Source organism: Pocillopora damicornis, chromosome 8, assembly GCF_964200805.1.
Source record: "Pocillopora damicornis chromosome 8, jaPocDami1.2, whole genome shotgun sequence".
In the NCBI taxonomy this organism is placed as follows: Eukaryota; Metazoa; Cnidaria; class Anthozoa; order Scleractinia; family Pocilloporidae; genus Pocillopora; species Pocillopora damicornis.
In genome coordinates, this window is record NC_142677.1 from 5,744,253 (window position 1) to 5,767,449 (window position 23,197).

At 37.3% G+C, this 23,197-nt stretch overlaps 1 protein-coding gene and 1 pseudogene across 2 annotated transcripts; both read left to right on the top strand.

The window, feature by feature from the left end:
* Window positions 1-2,563: 2,563 nt before the first annotated feature.
* On the top strand, window positions 2,564-11,106 carry LOC149041109 (uncharacterized). The gene is made up of 6 exons (XM_089214407.1): window positions 2,564-3,375; window positions 4,330-4,512; window positions 5,605-5,757; window positions 6,224-6,370; window positions 7,059-7,205; window positions 8,692-11,106. The coding sequence occupies exons 1-6, from the start codon at window positions 2,568-2,570 to the stop codon at window positions 10,227-10,229; spliced, it is 2,976 nt and encodes a 991-aa protein (XP_089070533.1). The 5' UTR covers window positions 2,564-2,567; the 3' UTR covers window positions 10,230-11,106.
* A 1,361-nt stretch (window positions 11,107-12,467) lies between these two features.
* LOC149041110 (uncharacterized) lies at window positions 12,468-19,790 on the top strand (annotated as a pseudogene). The gene has a single exon (XR_016189126.1). The product of XR_016189126.1 is annotated as an uncharacterized LOC149041110 (transcript).
* The last annotated feature ends 3,407 nt before the right edge of the window (window positions 19,791-23,197 follow it).

Genomic DNA, 23,197 nt, shown 5'->3' on the forward strand with positions numbered 1-23,197 from the left:
CAAACTAGTTCCGTTGTTTTTCAAATCTTCTTGCGCTTTTTTTTTCTTACGCGCTCTCTAATTGACAGGTGTCAGATTGTGGCAGATACTTGTAAAAATAATGTTTCAAAGTTTGTTTGGAAGCCTTTTAAATCATCTTTATCGTTACGGAAATGAAAATGTTTCGCTGAGGCATCTCTCTTTAATTTGCATCACCGCTATTTTAACTACCATTTACTCACTCAAAAATAGTTCAGTTTATGGAAGATCTTGCCGTATTTACGTCCATAAATCATTAGGGTTCTTTTGGAAAGAATTTCGTCAAGTTTAAAAAACAATAAATATGTTATTTACCGGCTAAGGGTCGGTCCATATGGTGAAAAACTGTGACCTCGGTCTTGAAAATGCTGCCCTCGGCCTACGGCCTCGGGCAGTATTTTCAAGACCTCGGTCACAGTTTTTCACCATACGGACCTCCCAGCCGGCAAATAACATATATTTATCGGCAAGATTCTGTGGAAGTATATCGGTTGCAATAAAAATTATACAATCTTTCTACCTTTATGAAAATAACTATTCTGTCGGAGATGCTCTTTACCAACTTTACGCTAAGTGAAAAAAGGTAGTAATTATTGAACGAATTAGGAAACTTTAGTTTTTATTCTCGCGTGATAACATACATCGCTCTAAGTGTTGATCGAAAGAAATACAGTCTGATTGATAAACTTTTCTGTCTAATATGATTGTAACGATTATTCAGAGTTGTATCTACATAAAACACGACGTGTGTTGAACTGTCCGCCCAGAGATTGGAAGCAGATGTTTTTTCAGTTTTCCATAGCAACCTTTATAATATTTGCGATGGTCTTGGTAAAACATAACAAAATATAAGATTATTAATGAGCATAAGCTTTCCGTATGGCTAAGCAGGAAGAAAAGGAAGAAACCAAATAGAGTCTGAATGTTTCATTTGAAAATACGACAAATTAAAGTCGAAGCATCTAAAAATTATCTAACTAATGTACAACTAAAAGTATAATATCAAGTTAAACTGACAGCGACAAATAAGCTGAATTGAAAATAACCAGATTTTTAACAAAACAAAACATTTAATGTGGTTTTCAATCAATTTGTTCTTTATCGGGCGGGAAGTCCTAATGGAAAAAGACCTGTACTACAGATCAAAGGCACCATTTTTTTTTCCCAGACGGACCCAAACCGGTAAATAACGTATTTATTTCTTTCTGTTGCTTTGCGCTTTTCAGCTTTTCTGCGAATGACGCGGAAAAAATTCCAGAACGAGGTTGGTATTTGATAAAAGACTGAAACGGGTACAACTTACGAGCGCGCGATTAGCCAATCACATTCGACTATTTGCGATACAAGCCCTGCAGCAGTACCTATCTAGTACTTTCCGGCATCAATTTTTGCACCTTTTCGTTTTCAGATGTGCCAGCTATCCAAGATTTCTTTGTTTATACTAAAACAGTAGATAGCGTCGACGGTGCGTTCTGATTGGCGACTCGAACTCAAAATATCCTTTGGTATTTACCTCCGAGCAACTTGCGCGGGATTCAGTTGCACCCGAAAATATTGTAACCGTTGCAGGAACAAATGAGTTACAATCATCTTTTTTTGGTACATTATCTCAATGTTTTAGTACATATACTAAAACTACCATTCACCTCTGAGACAGGTGGATGTTTAAAAATATCCACCACTAACTACCTCTATTTTAGTGAATAGTTGTTATTTATGCAAAAAGAGAATTGCTTTTAAGCTTATCGGAAAAGCATGAATGTATGTCACCACATCTTAGCCAATGAAAGGATTTGAGATGTTGTTTAGCAGAGGTCGATAAAACACTCAGAAATATGGCAAACTATATCAATTTTGTGCTGAATTGTTTTGAAAGCCTATTACCCATCCATAAATGGTTTCAGTCAACAATCAATTAATTTTGATCCTCGGTTGTTTTCGAGCAACTTTTTGAATTCCTAACGCATTTATACTTTTTAAGCGACATTTTCAATTCTAGGATCAATTTAATGAAACAGAAACCAGTATTTTGGTTGTCTTAGAAAAAAAAAAACTCCCTAAAAAGATCACAGAAGTCCTAAAGTCCTAAAGTCCTATTACATTCTCCACCATGGAAGGTTCGAGTGACTTCTTTGCAATCCTATAAGTGCTTGGGTGCATATTTTCGTACCCAGGTTATCACTCTTAACTAGTACAAACTGTAATATTGATAAGAGCTCCTTACGTCGTGTCGTATGTGAACAGAAACGAAAAGATTTGGCCGGTTTTATATGCGAAACCAAGTAATTTATTGCTATTATAACGAGCAACTTTTCAGTAATGTTTTGATCATATATTGGCGATTTGCAGAGAACCATACACAAGCACGGATTAGCCCTATATGGCGAGCCTGACATTTTAGGTCACATTGTAGGGTTTTGGTAGGGTACCTTTCCATTTAGCGATGAATGATGGCCACATCATGTGCAATCCTAGGTAAATACTTTTCTGTTAACATTAATAATACTTTCGTTAATCTCTCCCTAGTGTTGCCTGAACTGTGTACAAAAATGACATTGCCGCCGTTTACCAAAGAGCAAGTGAATTATTTTAAATTCGCCTATATTGTAGTAAGTGAGTTCCCCAAGGCTCTACGGCAAAGTTTCGAACACTTGTGGAACACCACCTATGGCCACAGACCTGGTTATCGGAGTTGGGATGATTCTAAGGAAGTACGTGGAATGTTTCTCCGTGAAGAAGATGGCACCGCAGATGTGCCCACAGACCTTTCTTATACTGAATGGGACTGTTCCAACCTGTTTCGTGCCACTATTTTTTCTCAGTCATTCTCTGAAGAGGACAGTACAGGTTGGAGGACGTCACTGAGTGAAAAGTATGTAAAGTCTCGACCTCATCGATCAGCCGAGGGTAAACTCTTTACATCCGGAAAATCCGGCACCAGTGTTACTGAAACATTTACAAAAGCGATTAATCAACTGCGAATTCTGAGAAATACCCTTTTAAACCTACCCAAAGCCGAAATTGACACAAAAGAATTTGAAATATACATACAACTTTCTGAAAAGGCATTTGATATCCTTAACGTTGCAACAGCATCGATTAAGGCCATCAGCAGTTACTCAGAAGACGATTTTCCAACGGAGAGAGCAGACAAGATTAAAGAGGACATAATGAATGACATGCGGGCGGAACTTAAGTTTCTCGAGAAAGAAGAGGTAGAAAGAAGAAAAAAATTAACAGAAACAGAGAACTTGCACGGGAAGATAGAAAGAATTGAAGGATTTCTGAAAAGAATGATGGTACCTTTAAAGGAAGGACAAGAAGGGCTTTACGAGCTTCTTGAACTCATCGAATCAGGTAAGAGATTCCTTGTAAATAAGAGTTATCTTGACTTCTAAGTGGAAGTTAAACAATATTAATGAAAATTTGTTTCATTGAGCATATCCCTCCAAGAAATTGATTACCCTGTATAACTGGTGTGCAAAGAGCAGGGTGGAGAGGGGGTATGCAGTCACCTTACCTCTAGGAAGGCTCACCATCAAAGTGTAATCGATCTCGCCACCAAAAATTTGATTAAATACACATATGTTTGCTCGACCCCTAACTTGTTGCTCGTTGTTGGTATGGGGTAAAAAAACTAACAGGATCTTTTCGTCTTACCTGTAAATAATTAAACAAGATGAAAATATGCATTTATGGCTCAATTTTTCATAAATACCGTTAAAACTATGAAGGAAAAAGATAACGTCTTCCCAAAGCCCGTAATGAACCCAGCTTTGAGGAAATATCTCCCGGCTGTCTCCTGGCAGTGCAAAACACCTAGAGGAGCGAGGGCACCTAGAATAAAATGGTAGCTTAGCCTTTTAGGAAAATTACGAGATTCTGAATCGGGAACATAAAACGGAAGGTGTCTTCCCATCACTGTGCCTGTCGAACTAGCATTAGAAAGGAAATAGCAAATCGGAATACTTTCGCCTTTGGAATATGTAGCAGTTTCCAGGACATCTGAAACTATTGGAAGAAAAGTACGATACCTTTTGAGTTCATTTTAGAATCGCCTTTAGCTCTAATTGAACGCCCCTTAAATTACAATCAGATCAAGATCCAGGACAAACTCTATCTCTGGTTTATTTATTACATTTCTCTTAATTTCAAACTAGAATGTGGAGCATTCATAATGTTATTAATTAAAGTAGAATTCTTGATTAGAAGTTTGCTTCACCTCCAACCGAAAACGCTATCAAGAATTTAGCCGCGACTTGTGACTGGACAATTCTTGAACAGTGCACTTATCATTTTTTTACTTTTTAGGGGAAAGGCTTTTAAGCGATTATGCTGAGCAAACGTCTTTGAAATACCAGGTTAAACAACTGCGTGAAAAATGGTTGAAAAATGTCAGACCCTCAGCCAGTGTTCTAGAGGACAAGAAGCTTGACCAACAGCTCATAGAGGGTGAAACTAAATTGCCTGAAGATGCCTCAAGTGAGAGTCTAGGTAAATAGCAAACAAAAGTTATTATTTTTTCTTTTTATTGGGACCGACAAGAGAATAGGAAACGTTAAAACAGCTTTAACAAATTTTTATCGTCATTATAAACTCGTTTGATTCACGATCGGAGAAACCAGCGCCTATTGGAGCCTATATGCATTATTTTTGAAAGCACTGTTAATTTTCTTTACCCACGACTAACAGATGATCGTGTAACAAGATAAACTGGTTTCATTAACTGAGTCGAAAATGTAAATTGGTCACCGTTTCTGAGCTGACATTTTGAGCTTTAGCTCTTTGTCAGAGGGCCGCTGAAGTAACTCGCCCACAGACGCCACAATACAGTTTCTCTAGAAACTCTGTTAGGCCCGTCTATTCAGATGATCATGTAGTCTGAAGATGCGGGTGGGGCCAGTCCTTTCAGGACTGTTTTCTAAACGACTGTGACTGACGAATTGACAAAGCGGGAGAAGTCATCATCGGACTTACTGGAGGAGTAGATTATTGGTCAATTGTTTTCAATTCTAACGGATAGGGACTGGTTGGTCTTTAGTTTTGCCGAAATGCTATTAGCGGAGAGACTGCAGAAACATAAGTCAGTTCTGAGCTTTTGCTCCTGTCGCGATCAACTGTTAACCCACTCGAAAGATGCTAGTTTTTGTTAGCATCTGTTCATTCAGAGAAGGGTGGTCTAATTCAGTTAACCAGCTCCCCGAAGTCAGTTGTTGAAAGCAATACGTGCTCGGCGTTAAGCAGCATACAGTTCTAGCCACCAATGTACTTCGTAAGTCGATGATGTTCTGGCATATGAGTGGTAACAAAACCATTATCGTTTCCCGTTCCCAGTCAGTCTTGTGTTGAAGATTCCCACCAGGCTTTCTGTATTAAGGGGTGATCGCTTCTTGTCTATTGTTGGGTTATAATTCGTCTTTTACATCACTTAATAAATGTCATAACGCATTTTCATAGCGTGGCAGACGAGAATTGGATAGCCTCTTGGACTGAAACGTCCAGGAGGGCAACAGCAATTGTAAAGTCAGGGTAAAATTTTATCATTTTGATGGACTTGCAAACATGTTGTTGATTTTGTTTTAATAGAAACAAGCCTTTCCCGTTTGAAGATAGGTGAAGTAAAGGATTCAACTTCACTTGAAGAGGTTACTAGTGTTCTAAAGGACAAACAACAGACTGAGAAACAGAGTGTAGAAGGCGAAAGTGAATTGTTTAAAGAAACGCTCAGTGAGAACCAAGGTAACTTAACGTCCCTCAATATAATAATAAGATGCAAACGCAGACAATAGCAAATGTTTTCTTTCTCAAGAAAGTGTAAGACTACATATCTAAGAAACGAAGCTTTCTCCTAGACAAGAGAACATGGCCTCTTTAGAAATATAAAAGTGTCAAAATAGCAACATATACATTAATCTCAAGCTCGATCGCTGACTTAAACAACTTTTTTTTGAGTGGTTCTAACTTGTTAGGATCAAAATGCAGAGACTTAATATTTTTAAAACCGTTAATTTTTCTTGGTTGCTCATGAGTATAGATGGAATGATAAACATTGGAAACTGTATCAAGCGGCACCATATTAAGCGGTCACCCCGCATGTATTCAGATGGATTAAAACGTTCAGAAGGGATATAGCAACTGTAGAGTCAGGGTAGCATTTTATCATTTTGATGGACCGACAAACAATTGGTTGATTTCATTCTGACAGCAACAAGTCCTTCCATGATTGATAAAGAAAAGGATTCAACTTCAGTTGAAGAGGTAGTTAGTGTTCCACTGGACAAACAACAGACTGAGAGACAGAGTGGAGAAGACGAAAGTGAATCGTTTAAAGAAACGCTCAGCGTGGGTCCAGGTAACGTATCCTCCTTCGAAATAACAGTAACATTCAAACGTACACAATATCTTGTTTATTTCACTTGAGGAAGTACAAGACTAATTGGAAGACTCGTAAACTTTTAAGGGCAATAGAAAGTTATCCTATGTGAGGGAGTGCCAAGGCTACGAAGATATGCATGTGTAGAGCTACACATCTAAACAAACAACAAGATCGAGTTTAAAGTGTCTTTGCTTCATCACCCAATATAGGATTTCAACACACTCACTACAAAAATATTTGCAAATGCAAAATAGTAGCCTTCCAGGAATGAAAAAAAAAACTTAGATATCTAGGAAACGAAGCTTTCTTCCAGTCAAGAGAACAAGATCTCTTAAGAAATACAAGTGTCGAAAGAGCAACATATAATTTAATCTCAAGCTCGATCGCTGATCTAAACAAGTTTTGTTTGAGTGGTTCTAACTTGCTAGGATCAAAATGCAGAGACTTAATATTTTTTAAAATAGTTAACTTTTTTTGGCTGTCCATGAATATGGATGGTGATGCACAGTGGAAACTGTATCAAGCAGCACCATATTAAGCGGTCACCCGGCATGTATTAAGATGGATTAAAACGTTCAGAAGGGATATAGCAATTGTAGGGTCAGGGTAGTACTTTATCATTTTGATAGACCGACGAAAAAATTTGTTGATTTCATTCTGACAGCAACAAGTCCTTCCATGATTGATAAAGAAAAGGATTCAACTTCAGCTGAAGAGGTAGTTAGTGTTCCAATGGACAAACAGCAGACTGAGAGACAGAGTGGAGAAGACGAAAGTGAATCGTTTAAAGAAACGCTCAGCGTGGGTCCAGGTAACGTATCCTCCTTCGAAATAACAGTAACATTCAAACGTACACAAGATCGTGTTTATTTTACTTGAGGAAGTACAAAACTAATTGGAAGATTTGTAAATTTCTAAAGCAACGGTAAGCTATCCTACGTGAGGGAGTGCCAAGGCTACGAAGATATGCATGTGTAGAGCTACACATCTAAACAAATAACACGATTGTGTTAAAAGTGTCTTTGCTTCATCACCACAGTATAGGATTTCAACACACTCATTTCAAAAATATTTGTAAATGCAAAATGGTAGCCTTCCAAGAATGAAAAAAAAACCTAGATATCTAAGAAACGAAGCTCTAATCTTCACATGGCCATTTGATAAGTATCAAAGGTCGAAAGAGCAAACTGCCATGTAACGTGCATTCGTGTAGTCACCAGTCTGCCTCAAGTCAACGATGTAATCTTTACGCCAAATTATTTAGTTGACAATCGGAAAAAAGTTGTGCTGGGACATATTCACGAAGTACTCTTTGTCAGCCTTCAGCCCATGCAAGGTACAGCTCAGAAAATCACTCTTCGTCAATTTGCTCCAATGAATGTTAAATGTTAACATGTAAAGAGTATCCATAAGATAAAGAGTATCTTCATCTTTATTTAAAAAGGTACACGTAATCAGAAGATCAATGAGGTTAAGCAAAACCCGGATGCCATCCTCTATTCATCAACCTCCTTCTTCGAAATCGAAATAGTGGTTCTAACTTGCCGGGATCCAAATGCACGGACTTGATTTTTTAAAATCTTTAGCTTTTCCTGGTTGGTCATAAATAGACGGAATGATATACTTTGTGTTACCGACATATCATTTTTCCTACCCAAAATATGCGTGTTTAAAACGACCTAACACCAAGAAAATGCAATGCTTCAAATGAATGAATAGTAATCATGATGATTGTTGTGATAAACTGCAGCAAAAAGTGATCAAAATCACGATGTATGATAAGATGAATTATACACGCATATTGATTAGTTCTTACTTACGACGTCACCATCAACAACATTTCTCTCTTTTGTCATATAAAACAAATCGATTCCATGTTGCCGTGAATCTTTACTGTGATAGATCACAGAAGAGGTCAAAATCAACATCAGTGACACACTCAGCCGCGCCTCGTATGCCACTTTTTTGTCCTAGCCAATTTTGATGTTATCTGTGATTTATCACTGAACAAAGGGGGTAAGTTTCTAAAGAAACTGTGGTGCTGCGTCGGTGGGAGTAACAAAGTAATTTGGTTTTATCAACAAAGTTGAAATTGTAAATTAGCCTCTGTAAGCCCTTCGTCAGAGTTCTGACGAAGGGCTAACGCTCGAAACGTCAGCTTTTTTAATTCTTTACGGTGGCCAATTTACAATTTCAACTTAGTTGATAAAACCAAATTATCTTATTACAGAACAGATGCATGGCAACATGGAATCTCTTTGTCAATTAGTTGACATCGATGTGTTTATGTTCATCAGGAGCACAAGATCATGAAATCAAAGAAAAAACCAGAACATTTGAAGCTGAGCACGAGGAATGCATCCGCGTGTTGCCATACAGATATCCAAGCGGTCGGGTTTATGTCCATCTGTACGTATTTTGTGAAAAGGACGTTATACCAAAAGAGTTGAAAGACGATGCTCAAGAGTTCTTTGGGGAGACGGATGTTACACTCAAATGGAGTAATATGAAAAATTACGCGTTTCAAAAGCCAAATATTGTCTCGGTAGATGTCAAACAATTAGAAGTATCTCAGGTTAATGATATTAGTAAAATAATTAACAAAAATCTGCCCCTATTTTCCAAGCACCGTAACATCACTGCAATCCAGCCCTCTTTGAAAGTAACAAATTCAAAGCAGACAAACGATCCTTGCATCAGAGTTTATATTCTTGGCAAAGGACGCATCCCCTTTGGCGAATCGGAAATCCCAAACTCAGTTGATGATTGTCCCGTAGACATCGTGAATGGATTTTGGTTTGAAACGATTGACACCCCCAGGCCCCTCACGGCACATGAGCAGAAGGAATATCTTCGTTTAGGAGCAAGCATAGGAGTAAGAAGGAAAAAAAGTGCTGGAACCTTAGGAGCCATTGTAAAAGGTCATGACGGCGGACTTTATCTACTCTCCTGTGATCATGTGATCAAAGATGAAGGGGAGAGTAGGATAACAAACCCTGGATGGATCCATTACTTGGCCCTTATAGAAAATCACATGATTAATTACCGAAACTGGATATCTTGTATGTTTCTACGAATATTTGCTTTGCACCCACAGCCAGGAAATAATTTTACACAACTGAGAAGTCAAGTAGATTCGGCTTGTGAGACTTTGAGTTTCCTTCTGGATCCGACGCTAATGGAGTACGAGGACAAATTAATCAAACTTTCATCAAAGCCACCAAGAACTGTAGCATACTACGTAGATGGCATTCGCGAGGACGTAAACTTTTCGGACGGATCAACAAATTACATTGATGTTGCTATAGCTAAGTTGACCGAAGAAGAAGAAGAAGCTCTAAAAAAAATTGGTTATGTCGAAATTATTGACACAGCAAATTGTCCAAATGGCGATATCACAAAGGATGAGTCACAAAATGAGAGGGAATGGTGTAAAAGTGGCAGCTCCACTGGATATACTTCTCTAAAAAGTTCTTTTTCCTTTGACAAAGCGTTTTTAAGGATTTCCGAACATGAAAGGCCATCATTCTCGTCAAGAAACCTCGTACTTCCTAGAGGGGACGTAGGTGACGATTTGTGGCTTAGAAACTGCATACTCCTTCCAAACAACGGGAATTTATTCTCTTACTTTGGAGATTCGGGAGCGGTAATTTTTGAAAAATCTGAGCAACATCCTCAGGCGATGCTTCAGGCGATGCCAGGATTTGGCATTGTCATTGGAGGTCTTTTTTCCGAGGACAGTTGTGTTGGCACCATTGCCGTACCATTACGTATTGCTCTCGAGCAACTCTCCATAAAGTTGCAGGACAGTTTCACACTAGTTTCTAGATTGTAGACCCCTCCCTGTTACATGGACGATTACTGAATTCAATTTACCCTGAACGCAAGGATTTCATTGAAAATCTAACATGATACCTATTATTCATTTCTTTCACGTATGTGCCTGGGCAGGCATAGTTTAGGGTCAAAGTGAAATCATTTCTCAGCGCGAGTCGTAAAGAACCTATGTCAGACTGACATTCCACGATTAACAATCCCTCAGCTCTGTTACAACGTGAGATTTGATAGGTTTAAAAATCTCGATCTACCTCGCGCTTTGCGCGCGTTATCCATAACTTCGTAGACCACGAAACCCCGACGTCTTGCAATTGTCTTCTTCACACACATGTTATTCTACGTCGTCTCTGCGTGGAACGACAAGGTGGTCATACTTGAACAAGATAACACGTTTATTTTTGGATTTGTCTGCCTAGTCAAGGCTACATCACAACAGAACTGAGCGACTGAAATTTTCTTTGTCAATGACCTCGCCAATAAGACTAAGAAATTCTACGGCCAAAGCTGCCGCACGTCAAACAATAGCTTTGATGTACCTGTACCTTATGAAATGCAACTTTCTGCTTGTTCTGAAATTAGACAATACCGTCAGAAGTTGAACGGAAATAACAAACCTAATTTCGACTGAAGAAAGGTTAGTTTTGCACAGGTTTGTCCACTTAAGGACTATGCTGTTAAATTTGGATATTTTCTTCTGATAAAAAACAGATATGCGTATAACTTTAGATAATTCCGTACGATTTCGGAAAGTTCAAAAACTCATATATACTCGTATATACTCTGCATGCAGCGAAATCGATTAATTGTTTAAACATTGATCAATTAATTGATTAAATCAAGTTTGAAATATTATTAACAATGGTTAATTCTGATACTTACTATTTTTGTTAAATATTTTTTTTGAATTCGCTTGATATTTTACTTGATATTTTTTAAGCTTTTACTTTTGTGAGTGTGTAATAATTAGAAATTAAGTAAATTTTTAGAAGCTGGTGTTGTCTTTTTTTGCTTTGATGACGTATTTAACGTAGTCCTCATAGGAATTTATTTGTGATGTGCACAATTTTTGCGTTCGACGTTAGGAGAACGCTTCGTAATCTTTGGGGATCCTGTGGTCGATGGGATACCTGTGCATGCCAGGCGTGAAGATTCGAGATTTTTGGTTACTTGGACGGGCGATGTTCAAAATCTGCGCCATTTTGAATAATTATTAAGCGCGCGCACGAATTTTAAGCCCAATAGCCGGCCAAAGAAATTGCGGGCTCACCTGGTGGACATGCGCACACAACTATTTTTATGCGCAAGCAACTATACTTCGTGCGAGTGCGCACGCAAGTATACCTCGTGCGAGTGCAAGCTGCTCGTGCGTCCGTGTCGCCTCCGTGGATATCTTTGGATTATTCGGTAAGTTCATTTATTTTTCTCAAACTTCATGCGATGTTTCTTAAAAAGTTCATCGCTTCAACTTGTCAAAGCCTTACTAGGAAACTTTTTAGTACTCCAAGAGCATGTAGAAAGCCCGATGTCGGCGTTGTCCGAACTACAACAAACCGAAGACCTTCGCTGCTCTCCTGCTTTGAATTGATGTCCTCGAATTTGCCGAACAACAAAGCAAATCAACCGATAACTCTGACACAAAGTTGTCTCAAAGCAAATCTACCAAGCCATTGTGCTTTGACCCATAGCGGTCACAAATACAAACCAAACAAACCGAGTCATTGTACTCGGTGGCCATTGCGCCAAATGACCCGTTGTGGTCACAAAGCAAATAAACCGAGTCATTCTGCTCGATGGCCATTGCGCCAAATGAAAAGTGACAAAAGTCAAATGGTTACCGGGCTGATAAGTGGTGATTGTAGTTCACAAGATCATGATAAGGCTTTGACATGTTATTCTTCTGAGAAAATTGAAAATCATAGTGTAACTATTTCTGAAAATGTTGAAGTTCGTAAGAAAAGAGTGAATTGTCAGAGGAAAAGGGACAGGGAACCATCTCGCGTTCCTGTTAAAATAATTCTAAAGGCACTAAGTAATACGAAGTCTAGGAATAGAATCAAGTCTTTTGTAAGACAACATCTTCCAGACAGTTCTTTTATCACTAATTTATGTAGAAATTACAACACCTGGAAATTCTGGTATACCAATGATCATTATTATAGTAAATTTGTTTTTTACATGAACATACAGAAAAGAAAATTTACAACAACAGATAACTATTCTACATGTACCTGTAGACAAACACATATCCGTGTGGCAGATTTAATGAATTCTGGTGGAAAAAGCTTTCCTCAAACTCATAATGATAATTCAAAATTAAATGGAGGTATGTCTCCTGAGAATGCTGTTAGTCATGATTTACCATGGGATTGTTTAACTGAAAGGCTTCGTCTCATAGGACTTATACCACATGATGTAGGTGGATTTGGAGATTGTTTCTTTAAATCAGTTTCGCACCAACTGTATAGGACTGCTGACTTGCATCTTGAAATTCGTATGGCTGGAATTGGCCATTTACAGAGTTACCCAGAATTGTATATTGAAAGCATTTCTAATGATCACTGGAATAACTATATTCAACAAATGTCAAAACAAGGCACATGGTGTGATAACATCATAATGCAAGCTGTGGCCAATGCATACAACTGTGTCATTCATATCACACAGTCTAATATAAATTCACCTGAAAGTACAATCTTAACTCCTGTTGCTGATCAGGATGGACGAAAGACAATATTTATTGGATATATTAACGAGTTGCATTATGTTTCAACATTGACTGACAAAAACAGTAGATATAAAAACAAACTCACATGCATAAAGAGAAAATTATCAGAAACCAATGAAAACAGACATGGTAGACTTCTTAAGCACAGAAATTACATGAAAAGAGCCAAATATACAGAAACAGCTAATGAAAGGGCAAGCAGACTTGAAGATAAGAGAGGCACTTATAGAAAAACAATGTCTGAAGAAACTGCTGAAAAGCGAAAAGAGAGACTTAAAAATAATAGAGACACTTATAGAAAAAGAGTGTCTGAAGAAACTGTTGAAAAGCAAAAAGAGAGACTAAAAAGTTACAAAGACTCTTATAGAAAAAGAACGTCTGAAGAAACTGTTGAAAAGTGAAAAGAGAGACTTGCAAATAGGAGAGCCAGTTATAAAAGGTCTCAAACAATTTCTGCAGGACAAAAAGAGAGCTCTGCTGGTCCAGTTCACGAACAAAAACATGCACAAAATAACATGAACGATTTTCATAAGTCCAATCAGTATTCAGTTTGCCAATGCACTGTCTGTTTTGAAGCATGGCCATTGAAATCCAGTCCAAGGAAGGTTGATCACTACCAGTGTCAGAGGTGCATACGAGATAAACAACAACCAAAAAAGTTTTCTAAGGAAAATGACATGGTGCCATCATTAGTACCTTTACAACTGCAGGGGTTAACCCAAGTAGAAGAAATGCTTATTGCACGTGCACTTCCTGTTATGCGAGTTTACATAAAACCTGGTGGACAAAGGGGCTATTCAGGCCACTGTATCAATTTGCCTCAGGATATAGCTGAACTAGCACATTCTCTGCCTAGATACCCAAAAGATCTATCTGTTATTGTTGTTAAGATGAAAGGTAAAGAGAACAGTTTTAAAGATGTGACAGTGCGAAGGCAAAATGTAGCTGATGCACTACAATGGATTGTTAATAATAACTCACACTACAAGGACATAACCATCAATCAAAATTCTTTAAATTCTTTACCAGAACATGGTGTTCCACATGGTCTTCTCTCGGTTGAAACAGAGAATATAGATTTGGATGCCACATGTGAACCTGACTTAGGTCCTCAAAATGAAGATGACATTGTTTATAATGAGGGTACTGAAATGAGTAGTTTTCTGCCTATTCCAGAGTGTCAGCAGCAAGAAATAGAAGCTGTGCGCCAACAATTGTCTAATGATTCTAATCACTTGCCCTGGCCAACAGTTGGCAGTGAACCATTAAACGAGTATGTAACTCCCTATTTAGCAACAATGGCTTTCCCAACATTATTTCCAGATGGTAAGGGTGATCCTACTAACCCATCATTACGCCGAGATATACCACTCGGAGAAAGAGTAAAGCACCTTTTAAAGTTTGGAGAAAACAAGAATGACAAATGGGTATATCGCTTTGCTACTCACCCCAGATTTGGTTACTGGGCATTGAATATGATACAAAGAAAACGTATTCTGCAACAGACAGGCATGTTCCTAAAACAAAACCCAGGAGAAGCTCATTTGACTGCTGAAGAGCTGCGGCAAATGGCAACTAGCAATAACACAAGTATGTTTATATCTAAGATATCACGCTATCTTAGTAACATTACTGGTTCTAATGCTTATTGGCACAAAGCTAAAGAAGATTTAAAAGCAATAATAGCCCATGCTGGAGCTCCAACATTCTTTTTCACATTCTCCTCTGCTGATATGCATTGGCCTGAACTTCATGCAATTTTTGGCAACTCAGTCAGTAATAATTCAACTGACAACAAACGGCAGAATGTGATTAACAATCCTCATATTACAGACTGGTTCTTTACACAGCGTTTAGAAAGTTTTATTAAATACTGGTTATACAATTCACTAGATGCTGAGTGGCACTGGTACAGATTTGAATATCAAGCTAGAGGTAGTATACATTGTCATGGTGTAGCAAAGCTGAAAAATGATCCAGGTTTATGTAAACTCTCAGAAACAGCTCTAAAAGGCTATTTGGCTGAAATGTCCACTAATACAGCTGAGCAAGTCAATATACTAGAACTCAATCAACAGATAGTGGATGGGAAAAAGGCTTCCCAGGTAGTTTGTCAGTATGTAGATTGGTTATTGTCTACATATAATCCAGATCCACCAGATAATGGCACATGGGTGAAGCCCTCTATTCATCCTTGTCAAAAGCGTCACAAGGACCTTGTAAGTTTACAAGACTCTGAACAAGATTATGTTGATTTGTTGAATACTGTACAAAGGCACACTCGCTGTAGTACAAACTATTGTCTTAGAAAGAAACAAAACGAAACAGAACTGAAATGTAGATTTAAGTTTCCATTTGAACCTTGTGTTAATACAAAACTAGAGTTTGAGCCCATTCATACAAAAGATCGAAGCACTCAATACAAAGCAAAGATCATAACAAAGAGGAATGATAGCAGACTCAATAATCACCAACGACTTCAGCTTCAAGGCTGGAGGGCAAACTGTGATATTCAAGTGATCATTGATTATCATGCATGTGTTGAATACCTTGCAAAATATGCTTCAAAAGGTGAACCAAAGTCACCTGTAATGAAACTTACATTTAATTCTATTGTCCGTAATTGCAACAACAATAGCAACCCTAAAAAATTGATAAAAAAAGTGATAATGAAGTCACTTGGCCAACGTGACTTCTCTGCACAAGAGACTATGCATCATCTCATGTCACTGAAACTTGTCAGCTCATCATTTAATGTGGTACCTATTAGTCTAAATGGTTCACGTAGAATCAAAACTATAACAAATGATGGAGATACTGTAACCAATGACTCATTGCTTGATACTTACGCTAAAAGGGAAAAATATATTCAAACCATCCCAGATATAATGGCTCTTAATTTCATTCATTTTGCAACAAAATACAAACTTGTCAACAACAAACTAACAGTTCAGCCTCATAACATGATTCCCAGAGTTTTTCCAGTATTTTCTTCCAATTCAAAAGGTCCAAATTTTGGACTTTATTGCAAATATCAGTTACTTAAGCACAAACCTTGGCATACTACACAAGACAATGCCTGGGATTGTCAGGAAGGCACTGATGAAATATACATCACAAAATGGAAGGAATTTCTACAAACACCATATGCTGAAGAGCATGTTCCTGACTGGTATGAAAAACTACAAAGTGTACAGAATAACACAGAAGAGGAACAAAATATAGAGCACTCTTCAGAAGAGCTTCCACAGCATGAAGAGTGGATGGATTTAGCAGATCTCATACCTGGGTATTTTGTTAACCAAGATAATATAACACAACAAACCTCTCAGCCTGATTATGACTGGCAAAATGACAAGATTAGGTATGCAAATCACTTAATACAGGAAATGCCATCCTGGATAAAAACTAAGAAAGATACTTTGGATTCTACCTTTGGTTTGCAACAACAAAATATTGATGTTAATACATTTAGTGACATGCAAAGACATGCCTACAATATGGTGAAAGCACATTCTGAACAAGCCTGCCCTAAAGATCCATTGCTTCTTATTATACTTGGAGTTGCCGGTACAGGGAAAAGTTACCTCATTAATGCCATCCGAAACCTGCTCCAACACTCTTGTGCAGTGACTGCCACAACTGGCAAAGCTTCATTTAACATAAACGGATGTACAATCCATTCACTATTAAAATTGCCTGTTGGCCCAAGACATAACAAAGAATTAACAGGACAAGGGCTTGTCACATTACAAAGCAAGCTGAAAGATATCAGTTATATCCTAATTGATGAATACTCTATGCTAGGACAAACATTGTTTGGCTGGATTGATAGACGCTGCCGACAAGCAACAGGCAAAAATGACGAAGTATTTGGTGGTAAATCCATGATATTAGTTGGTGACCCAGCTCAATTGCCTCCAGTGGCAGATAAGCCATTATATCATTCGAGACCCTCCAGTTCTACAGGTGAACAAGGCTATTTAGCTTATCACATGTTTGGCAATGTTGTAAAACTGTCAGTAAACCAGAGGGTTCAAGGCTTAAATCAACAGCAAGCTCAGTTTAGAGATTTACTCATACGCCTTCGCACAGGAGATTCTAATGAGCAAGATTGGAAACTTCTTTTGGCAAGACAGCCTTCCATAGCATTGAACGTGAATGAGTTTCAAGATGCCACTAGGCTCTATTTCAGCAATGAAGAAGTTGCTAATTATAACTTTGAACAGTTATCAGAACTTCATCAGCCAATAGCCTGCATCACTGCACGTCACTCTAGTGATATAGCTAAGAAAGCAAGTTCAGATGACATGTCAGGTTTACAACCGACCATTTTCCTTGCAAAAGGTGCACATGTAATGCTTACCATGAACCTATGGATAGATGTTGGACTTTGTAACGGTGCAACTGGAACGGTTGAAGATTTCATTTATGCAAACAACCAGCAACCACCAGACTTGCCTGTCGCTGTCATAGTAAAATTTAATGAGTATAGAGGTCCATCTATGAGTGATAGCATTCCATGATGTGTGCCTATATGCCCAATAACAATAACCTCACAGACACTAGATGGTTTACATGAGAGACAACAGTTGCCTCTCAAACTTGCTTGGGCAATCACAATACACAAGAGCCAAGGGTTAACACTGCCAAAAGCATGGATTGACATTGGTCAGACTGAAACTACTGCAGGCATTTCATATGTAGCTATAAGCAGAGTGAAAACACTTTCATCTTGTATTATTGAACCAATGACTTTTGAAAGACTTAAGAGTCTTAAGAAATCCACTAATTTAAAATATAGACTTGAAGAAGAAAGCAGGCTATATAATCTAGCAAATATAAATTGATCCCAAGTTGAGTGATGCGAACAAAGTCACTCACAACAGTACAGCACCCAAAATTGATTAATTAGAATAAATTGATTATACGGCCTTCAACACATGCATACATAAATGATTTTTTTTATGGTTATAAATAGTTCACTTTCCAACTACATTTAAAGCAAAGTTCCATGTAATGTTTCAGAGTGTTGTATTAACTAGGGTTTAAAGGTATTTTAAACACCCTCCTAAAACATCTGTATACATCCTTATTTTTTTTTTTTTTTTCAACAGACAAGACAGAGATCTAATATGGCTTCAGGTATGTATCTCCCGGTCATACTTAAATATTATGGTTATACGTTCCTTTCTTCTATTAAACTAATGCTTCTTGTTTTAAAATCATTTTATAACCTTACCTGCTCTATATGCTCTCATTAATAAAACATATTATTTTGAACATCTAGGTATTAGATGTACACTGTTTCCTATCACTTTTGTCACCCTTTAATGTTCTCATGTAGTTATATGATACAATTTATTTTTCCCACACCTCTTGCATGTTGGTGGCGAACTTTGGCCAAAATATCACTGTTATTTGTACTAAAAATAATCTTAATTACAGTAATTAATGAGTGGTGAACTGCTCTTGTTTTGCTAAATTTTAACACTTCCCCTTCTATTAAGCCCTTCCTTTCTATTTAGCCCCCCCCCCCCCCCAATGCGCCTTAAAACAATAAGCCCCCTGTGGGCTTAATAGAGGATTTACAGTACATGAAACAAGGAGACTAATATTTACACATATGTTTTTTTCAAATAACACAAGCTACCTTATGCAGTAATCCCATCCATGCCAAATTTATTACATTAATCTAAATATCTTTTTACCTCCTCCTACAGAAAAACAAGACATAACTTGCTTTGTGCATAATGTCTCACCAGTAAAAAAATCTGGACCAACAAGCTACTTTAACTGCCACCTTCAGACAGAGAAAGATCTCATTGGCAGTGTATGCTTTGCAACTGAAAAGAAGGAAACTCTTGATGCAATGGCCGCACAAAGATCACCAGTTAAAATTTCAAATTTTAACATCAGCAATAAGTATGGACGAAGTGATGTAGTAATAAACAGGAACACAACCATCACTTCAACAACAGCTGATTTTCCATACAAAGCACAAGATGATGTCACATCAATTGCATCCTTGTCAAAAGTAGCACCACAACAGCTAGTGTCAATAAAAGGAAAGATATCACATCTAAGTGCGACCAAAACTATAGTCATCCAAGATTCTCCTGTCAAAAAACAGGAAGGCTATATAGTTGATCCATCTGGTTACATAAAAGTTATTTTCTGGGGTGAGCATGTTGACAGCGTCACACCACAGTCCACCTATTTCTTCAACAACTTGAGAATGAAAGTATCTCAGAATCAAAGATACTTGAACACACCAAAACAAGATAATTTATACACCATCAAGGACGCTGAACCCTTCAAACAAACATTACCTGAAGTCAGTGACATCTCAACAACAACAGAAACCATTGAGAAATACTAGGAATAAGCAGTGTCACCAAATACAACTGTTGTTGTTCATGTTCAAAAAAAGTTACAATCAAGGGAAAAATTGCAGTCTGCGATAACTGCAAAGTAACACAAAAGGCAACCAGCTGCAGTGTAAAGTGGACACTCAAGATCCATATCCAAAACTCCAAACAACCACTGCAGAAGCTTCAGCTACAGGTTTATCAAGAAGCAGTGCCAAAGTTGTTTTCAATTTGTCACTTAATTGCAAATGAAACAACAGAGGAGGAAATCACAGAGGCTGTCTTAAACCTAGACACAGTTAAAGTATGCTTTGACACGCAAACGCGAAAACTTGTGGACATTGAAAAAATTGCCATTTAACATGTTTTGTTGCATTTTCCTTTGTAATAAACCAATCTCTAGTAACTATTTAAGTTACTAATAATTCATGCTATGAGATACAAACACTAAAACTTTTAGATATCACAAAAACTTTTATAGCACTTAATTTTTGAATTTCATATTAAACTTTCTTGAAACTATTCCATTTACTATTATTCATGTTACTGTTAGAAAAATTAGTCTCGCTCATTTAGTATCTAAACTACATTGTAAATGAGTAGATTCTCATGTTTTAATTATTGCATTTTACCTTGTGACTAATCGAGTTAGTATCATCCAGGGCCCAGTTGTTCAAAAGACGATTACTGCTAACCCACGATTAAAGCTTAATCAAAGATTTAATCTCTTTTGTTTAAAAAGATTTCAAAAGCTAATTATAAGCTGCACATGAAGTCAAATCGAAAAATAAAACTAAAGAGCAAGAATCCTTAAGAAAATCTCTTTTGGTTATTAATTTAACTGGAATAAAAATTGACGCTGACCCTGGGTTTGCTTAATCGCGCTTTGAACAACCCGGCCCTGGTTACTGTTAAGATAAGAAAAATAGTTAAACAATGCTATGACACACAAACACGAAATATTTAGACATGGAAAAAAATCTAAGTTTCATAGCATTTTGAACTTCATCACAGCTTCATGTTCCAGTTGTTGTTATAAAATTTAGTCTATCTCTTTCAGTTTTTCAAGATACTGAGTAGATTGACATGTTTTTTTACATTTTCTCTTGCAACTAACCAATCCCATGCAACTATTCAAGTTACTATTCATGTTACTATTAAAATTTTTTTGTTAAACTATGGTATCACATGCAAACACCAGAACTTTTAAACATTGCAAAAAGTTTCATAGCATTACCAACTTCATAACTTTCTTGAAACTATTCAATTTACTATTATTCATGTTACCGTTACAAAAATTAGTCTCACTCATTTAGTATCTGAATTACATTGTAAATAAGTAGATTGACATGTTTTAATTATTGCATTTTACCTTGTGACTAATCGAGTTAGTATCATCCAGGTTACTGTTAAGTTAAGAAAAATTGTTAAACAATGCTATGACACACAGACACGAAACGTTTAGACATGGAAAAATCTAGTTTTCATAGCATTTTGAACTTCATCATAGCCTCATGTTGTTGTTATAAAATCTACTCTATCATTTTCAGTTTTTCAAGATACTGAGTAGACTAACATGTTTTGTTACATTTTCCCTTGCAACTAACCAATCCCTTGTAACTATTCAAGTTACTATCATTCATGTTACTGTTACAAAAGTTAGTCTCCCACAATCAGTATCTAAACTACATTGTAACTAAGTAGATAAACATCTTTGGTTACATATTTGGGTTTCACTATTAAAGTTGCTATTGTTCATGTTGCTCTTTAAATACTTCGTCTTTCTCATTTAATCTCTCAACTAATTTCCTCCTCTGTTTTTGTATGATTTTAGCTAAATTCATTGAACTTCTAACGCACTTATTAATCTTTGATTACTACTAGTTTCAACTTATTAAATCACATGCTTTGACGCGAACAGGCTACTTATTTTCTCGTAATATTCATGTTTGATTTTAACATGTACCTTACAAATATCATCGAAGATACATCTGTATCTCACGCTCTTTTAGTTTTCTATTTGTTTGGAGTGTAATCTTAGGATCTGGTGCGCCTTTAGAATTCTTTTCAATGGGATTGTTACTTTAGTTTCTTGCGCACCAAGAATTCTTTTTGATTGGATTGCTAAGTTATTATCTCGCCTTCTTAAAGAAATCTCTTTCATTGGATGGTTACGCAAGTATCTTGACAACCTGGCGTACCTTTGGACTGAGTTCTTTGATTGATTGTAACGTTAGTATCTTGCGCTCCTAGAATTCCCTTTGATTGCATGGATCGGTACTTTAGTGTCCCGCCCACTTTTGCAATTCCCCTTCATTGAATTGTTACGTTAGTATTTCGCGTTAAAATCTCGCGCATTTTTGGAATTCTCTTCGATAGGATTGATAAGCTGTTATCTCGCTTACTTTTAGTTTTCTTTTTGATTGGATTATAACGTCAGTACAGTATTTTCCGCATCTTTAGAATTCTCTTTAATTGTATTGTTACGTTAGCATCTCGTCCACTTTGTAATTCTCTCTCATTGGATGGTTATACTAGTATCTCGCGCTTTTTTAGTTTTCTTTTTTATTGGATTGTAACGTTAGTATTTGGCGTACCTTCAGAATTCTCTTCGATTAGATCGTTACGTCAGTATCCTGCCCACTTTTGCGAATCCCTTTCATTGGATTGTTACGTAAGTATCTCACGCGCGTTGAGCATTCTCTTTCATTGGACTTTTACGATAATATCTTGCGCACTTTTGGAACCTTCTTTCATTATATTTTTTCGTTAGATTAGAATTTCTTTTCATTGGACTGTTACGTTAGTAACTCGTGCATTTTTAGATTTCTCATTGATTGGATTGTTACACTAGTACCTCACGCACGTCTAGGATTTTCTTTTATTGGAATGTTTCTTTCAGCCGGCGACACACCTGGCGATTTTATACGCCGATCGCAGCGGCGAAAATCGCCAGCGATTTTCGACACAGATCGCTGCGGACACACTTAGCGATTTTTTTCGTCGATCGCGACAATGTGGCACTTCAGGGTGACGTTTAAAAATTGCGCGAACCAATGTAACCGAACAAAATGGCGACAGCGAAGCGAAAAAAATTGTTGGCTGCTGCCAGCGTTCTGAAAAGTGGGACAATAACGAGAAAATATGGTCGAAGACATGGATTTCTTGAAACGATTAATGTAGCCGCTCGACGTTACATCAAATAAGCATGGCTTTTCGGACCACAGTGTGATCAAATTGACTTCTTTTTCTTCGGTCCAGGAACAATTTTCGATACCTTCCTCCATTTTGAAAAGTCATGATAATATCGACCAACTTTATTGGTTAATTTTACTGGCAACTCTCGATGGAAAGGGGAGAAAATCGCGGGAACGGGCAGACTTGGCGAATGCCTGCGAATTCAATTGCCGATATCTGACATGCCAGATATCGGCGATTTTTATACGCCAATCGCCGCGATCGGTGTATAAAATCGCCAGGTGTGTTGCCGGCTTCAGTATCTCACGCAGTCTTTAGCATCTTCTTTGAACTTTTGCGTTAGCAATTCTAGAAGCTATAATAGTATGCGCCAAAATTGATTTTTATCTCTCAAATGTCTTCTTGAGTTCATCATTGACTTAGGTTGGTTTTTTTTGACGTGATCTTAGTAAAGATCTCAGAGATTAATTTTAAAAATGTAAATATTAGAGCTAAAATCAAATCGAAAAAGTGTTTTCCACGAATTGATATGTTTGTTTCCTTAATTGCCTCAAAGGTTTATCATCAACTGATACATCGTATCATTCAAACATGATTAACTGAAAATGTTGGAGCCCATGGTATTTGTCTGTCAAATTGCTTCTTAAGTTTTTCATTAACTGCATTTATACA

Bases quoted from the DNA above. Each gene is read 5' to 3' on its own strand.
- LOC149041109 (XM_089214407.1), top strand. From the start codon at position 2,568: ATGACATTGCCGCCGTTTACCAAAGAGCAAGTGAATTATTTTAAATTC. The intron at 6,371-7,058 runs GTAACGTATCCT...TCATTCTGACAG, and splicing joins AACGCTCAGCGTGGGTCCAG to CAACAAGTCCTTCCATGATT. The intron at 7,206-8,691 runs GTAACGTATCCT...TATGTTCATCAG, and splicing joins AACGCTCAGCGTGGGTCCAG to GAGCACAAGATCATGAAATC.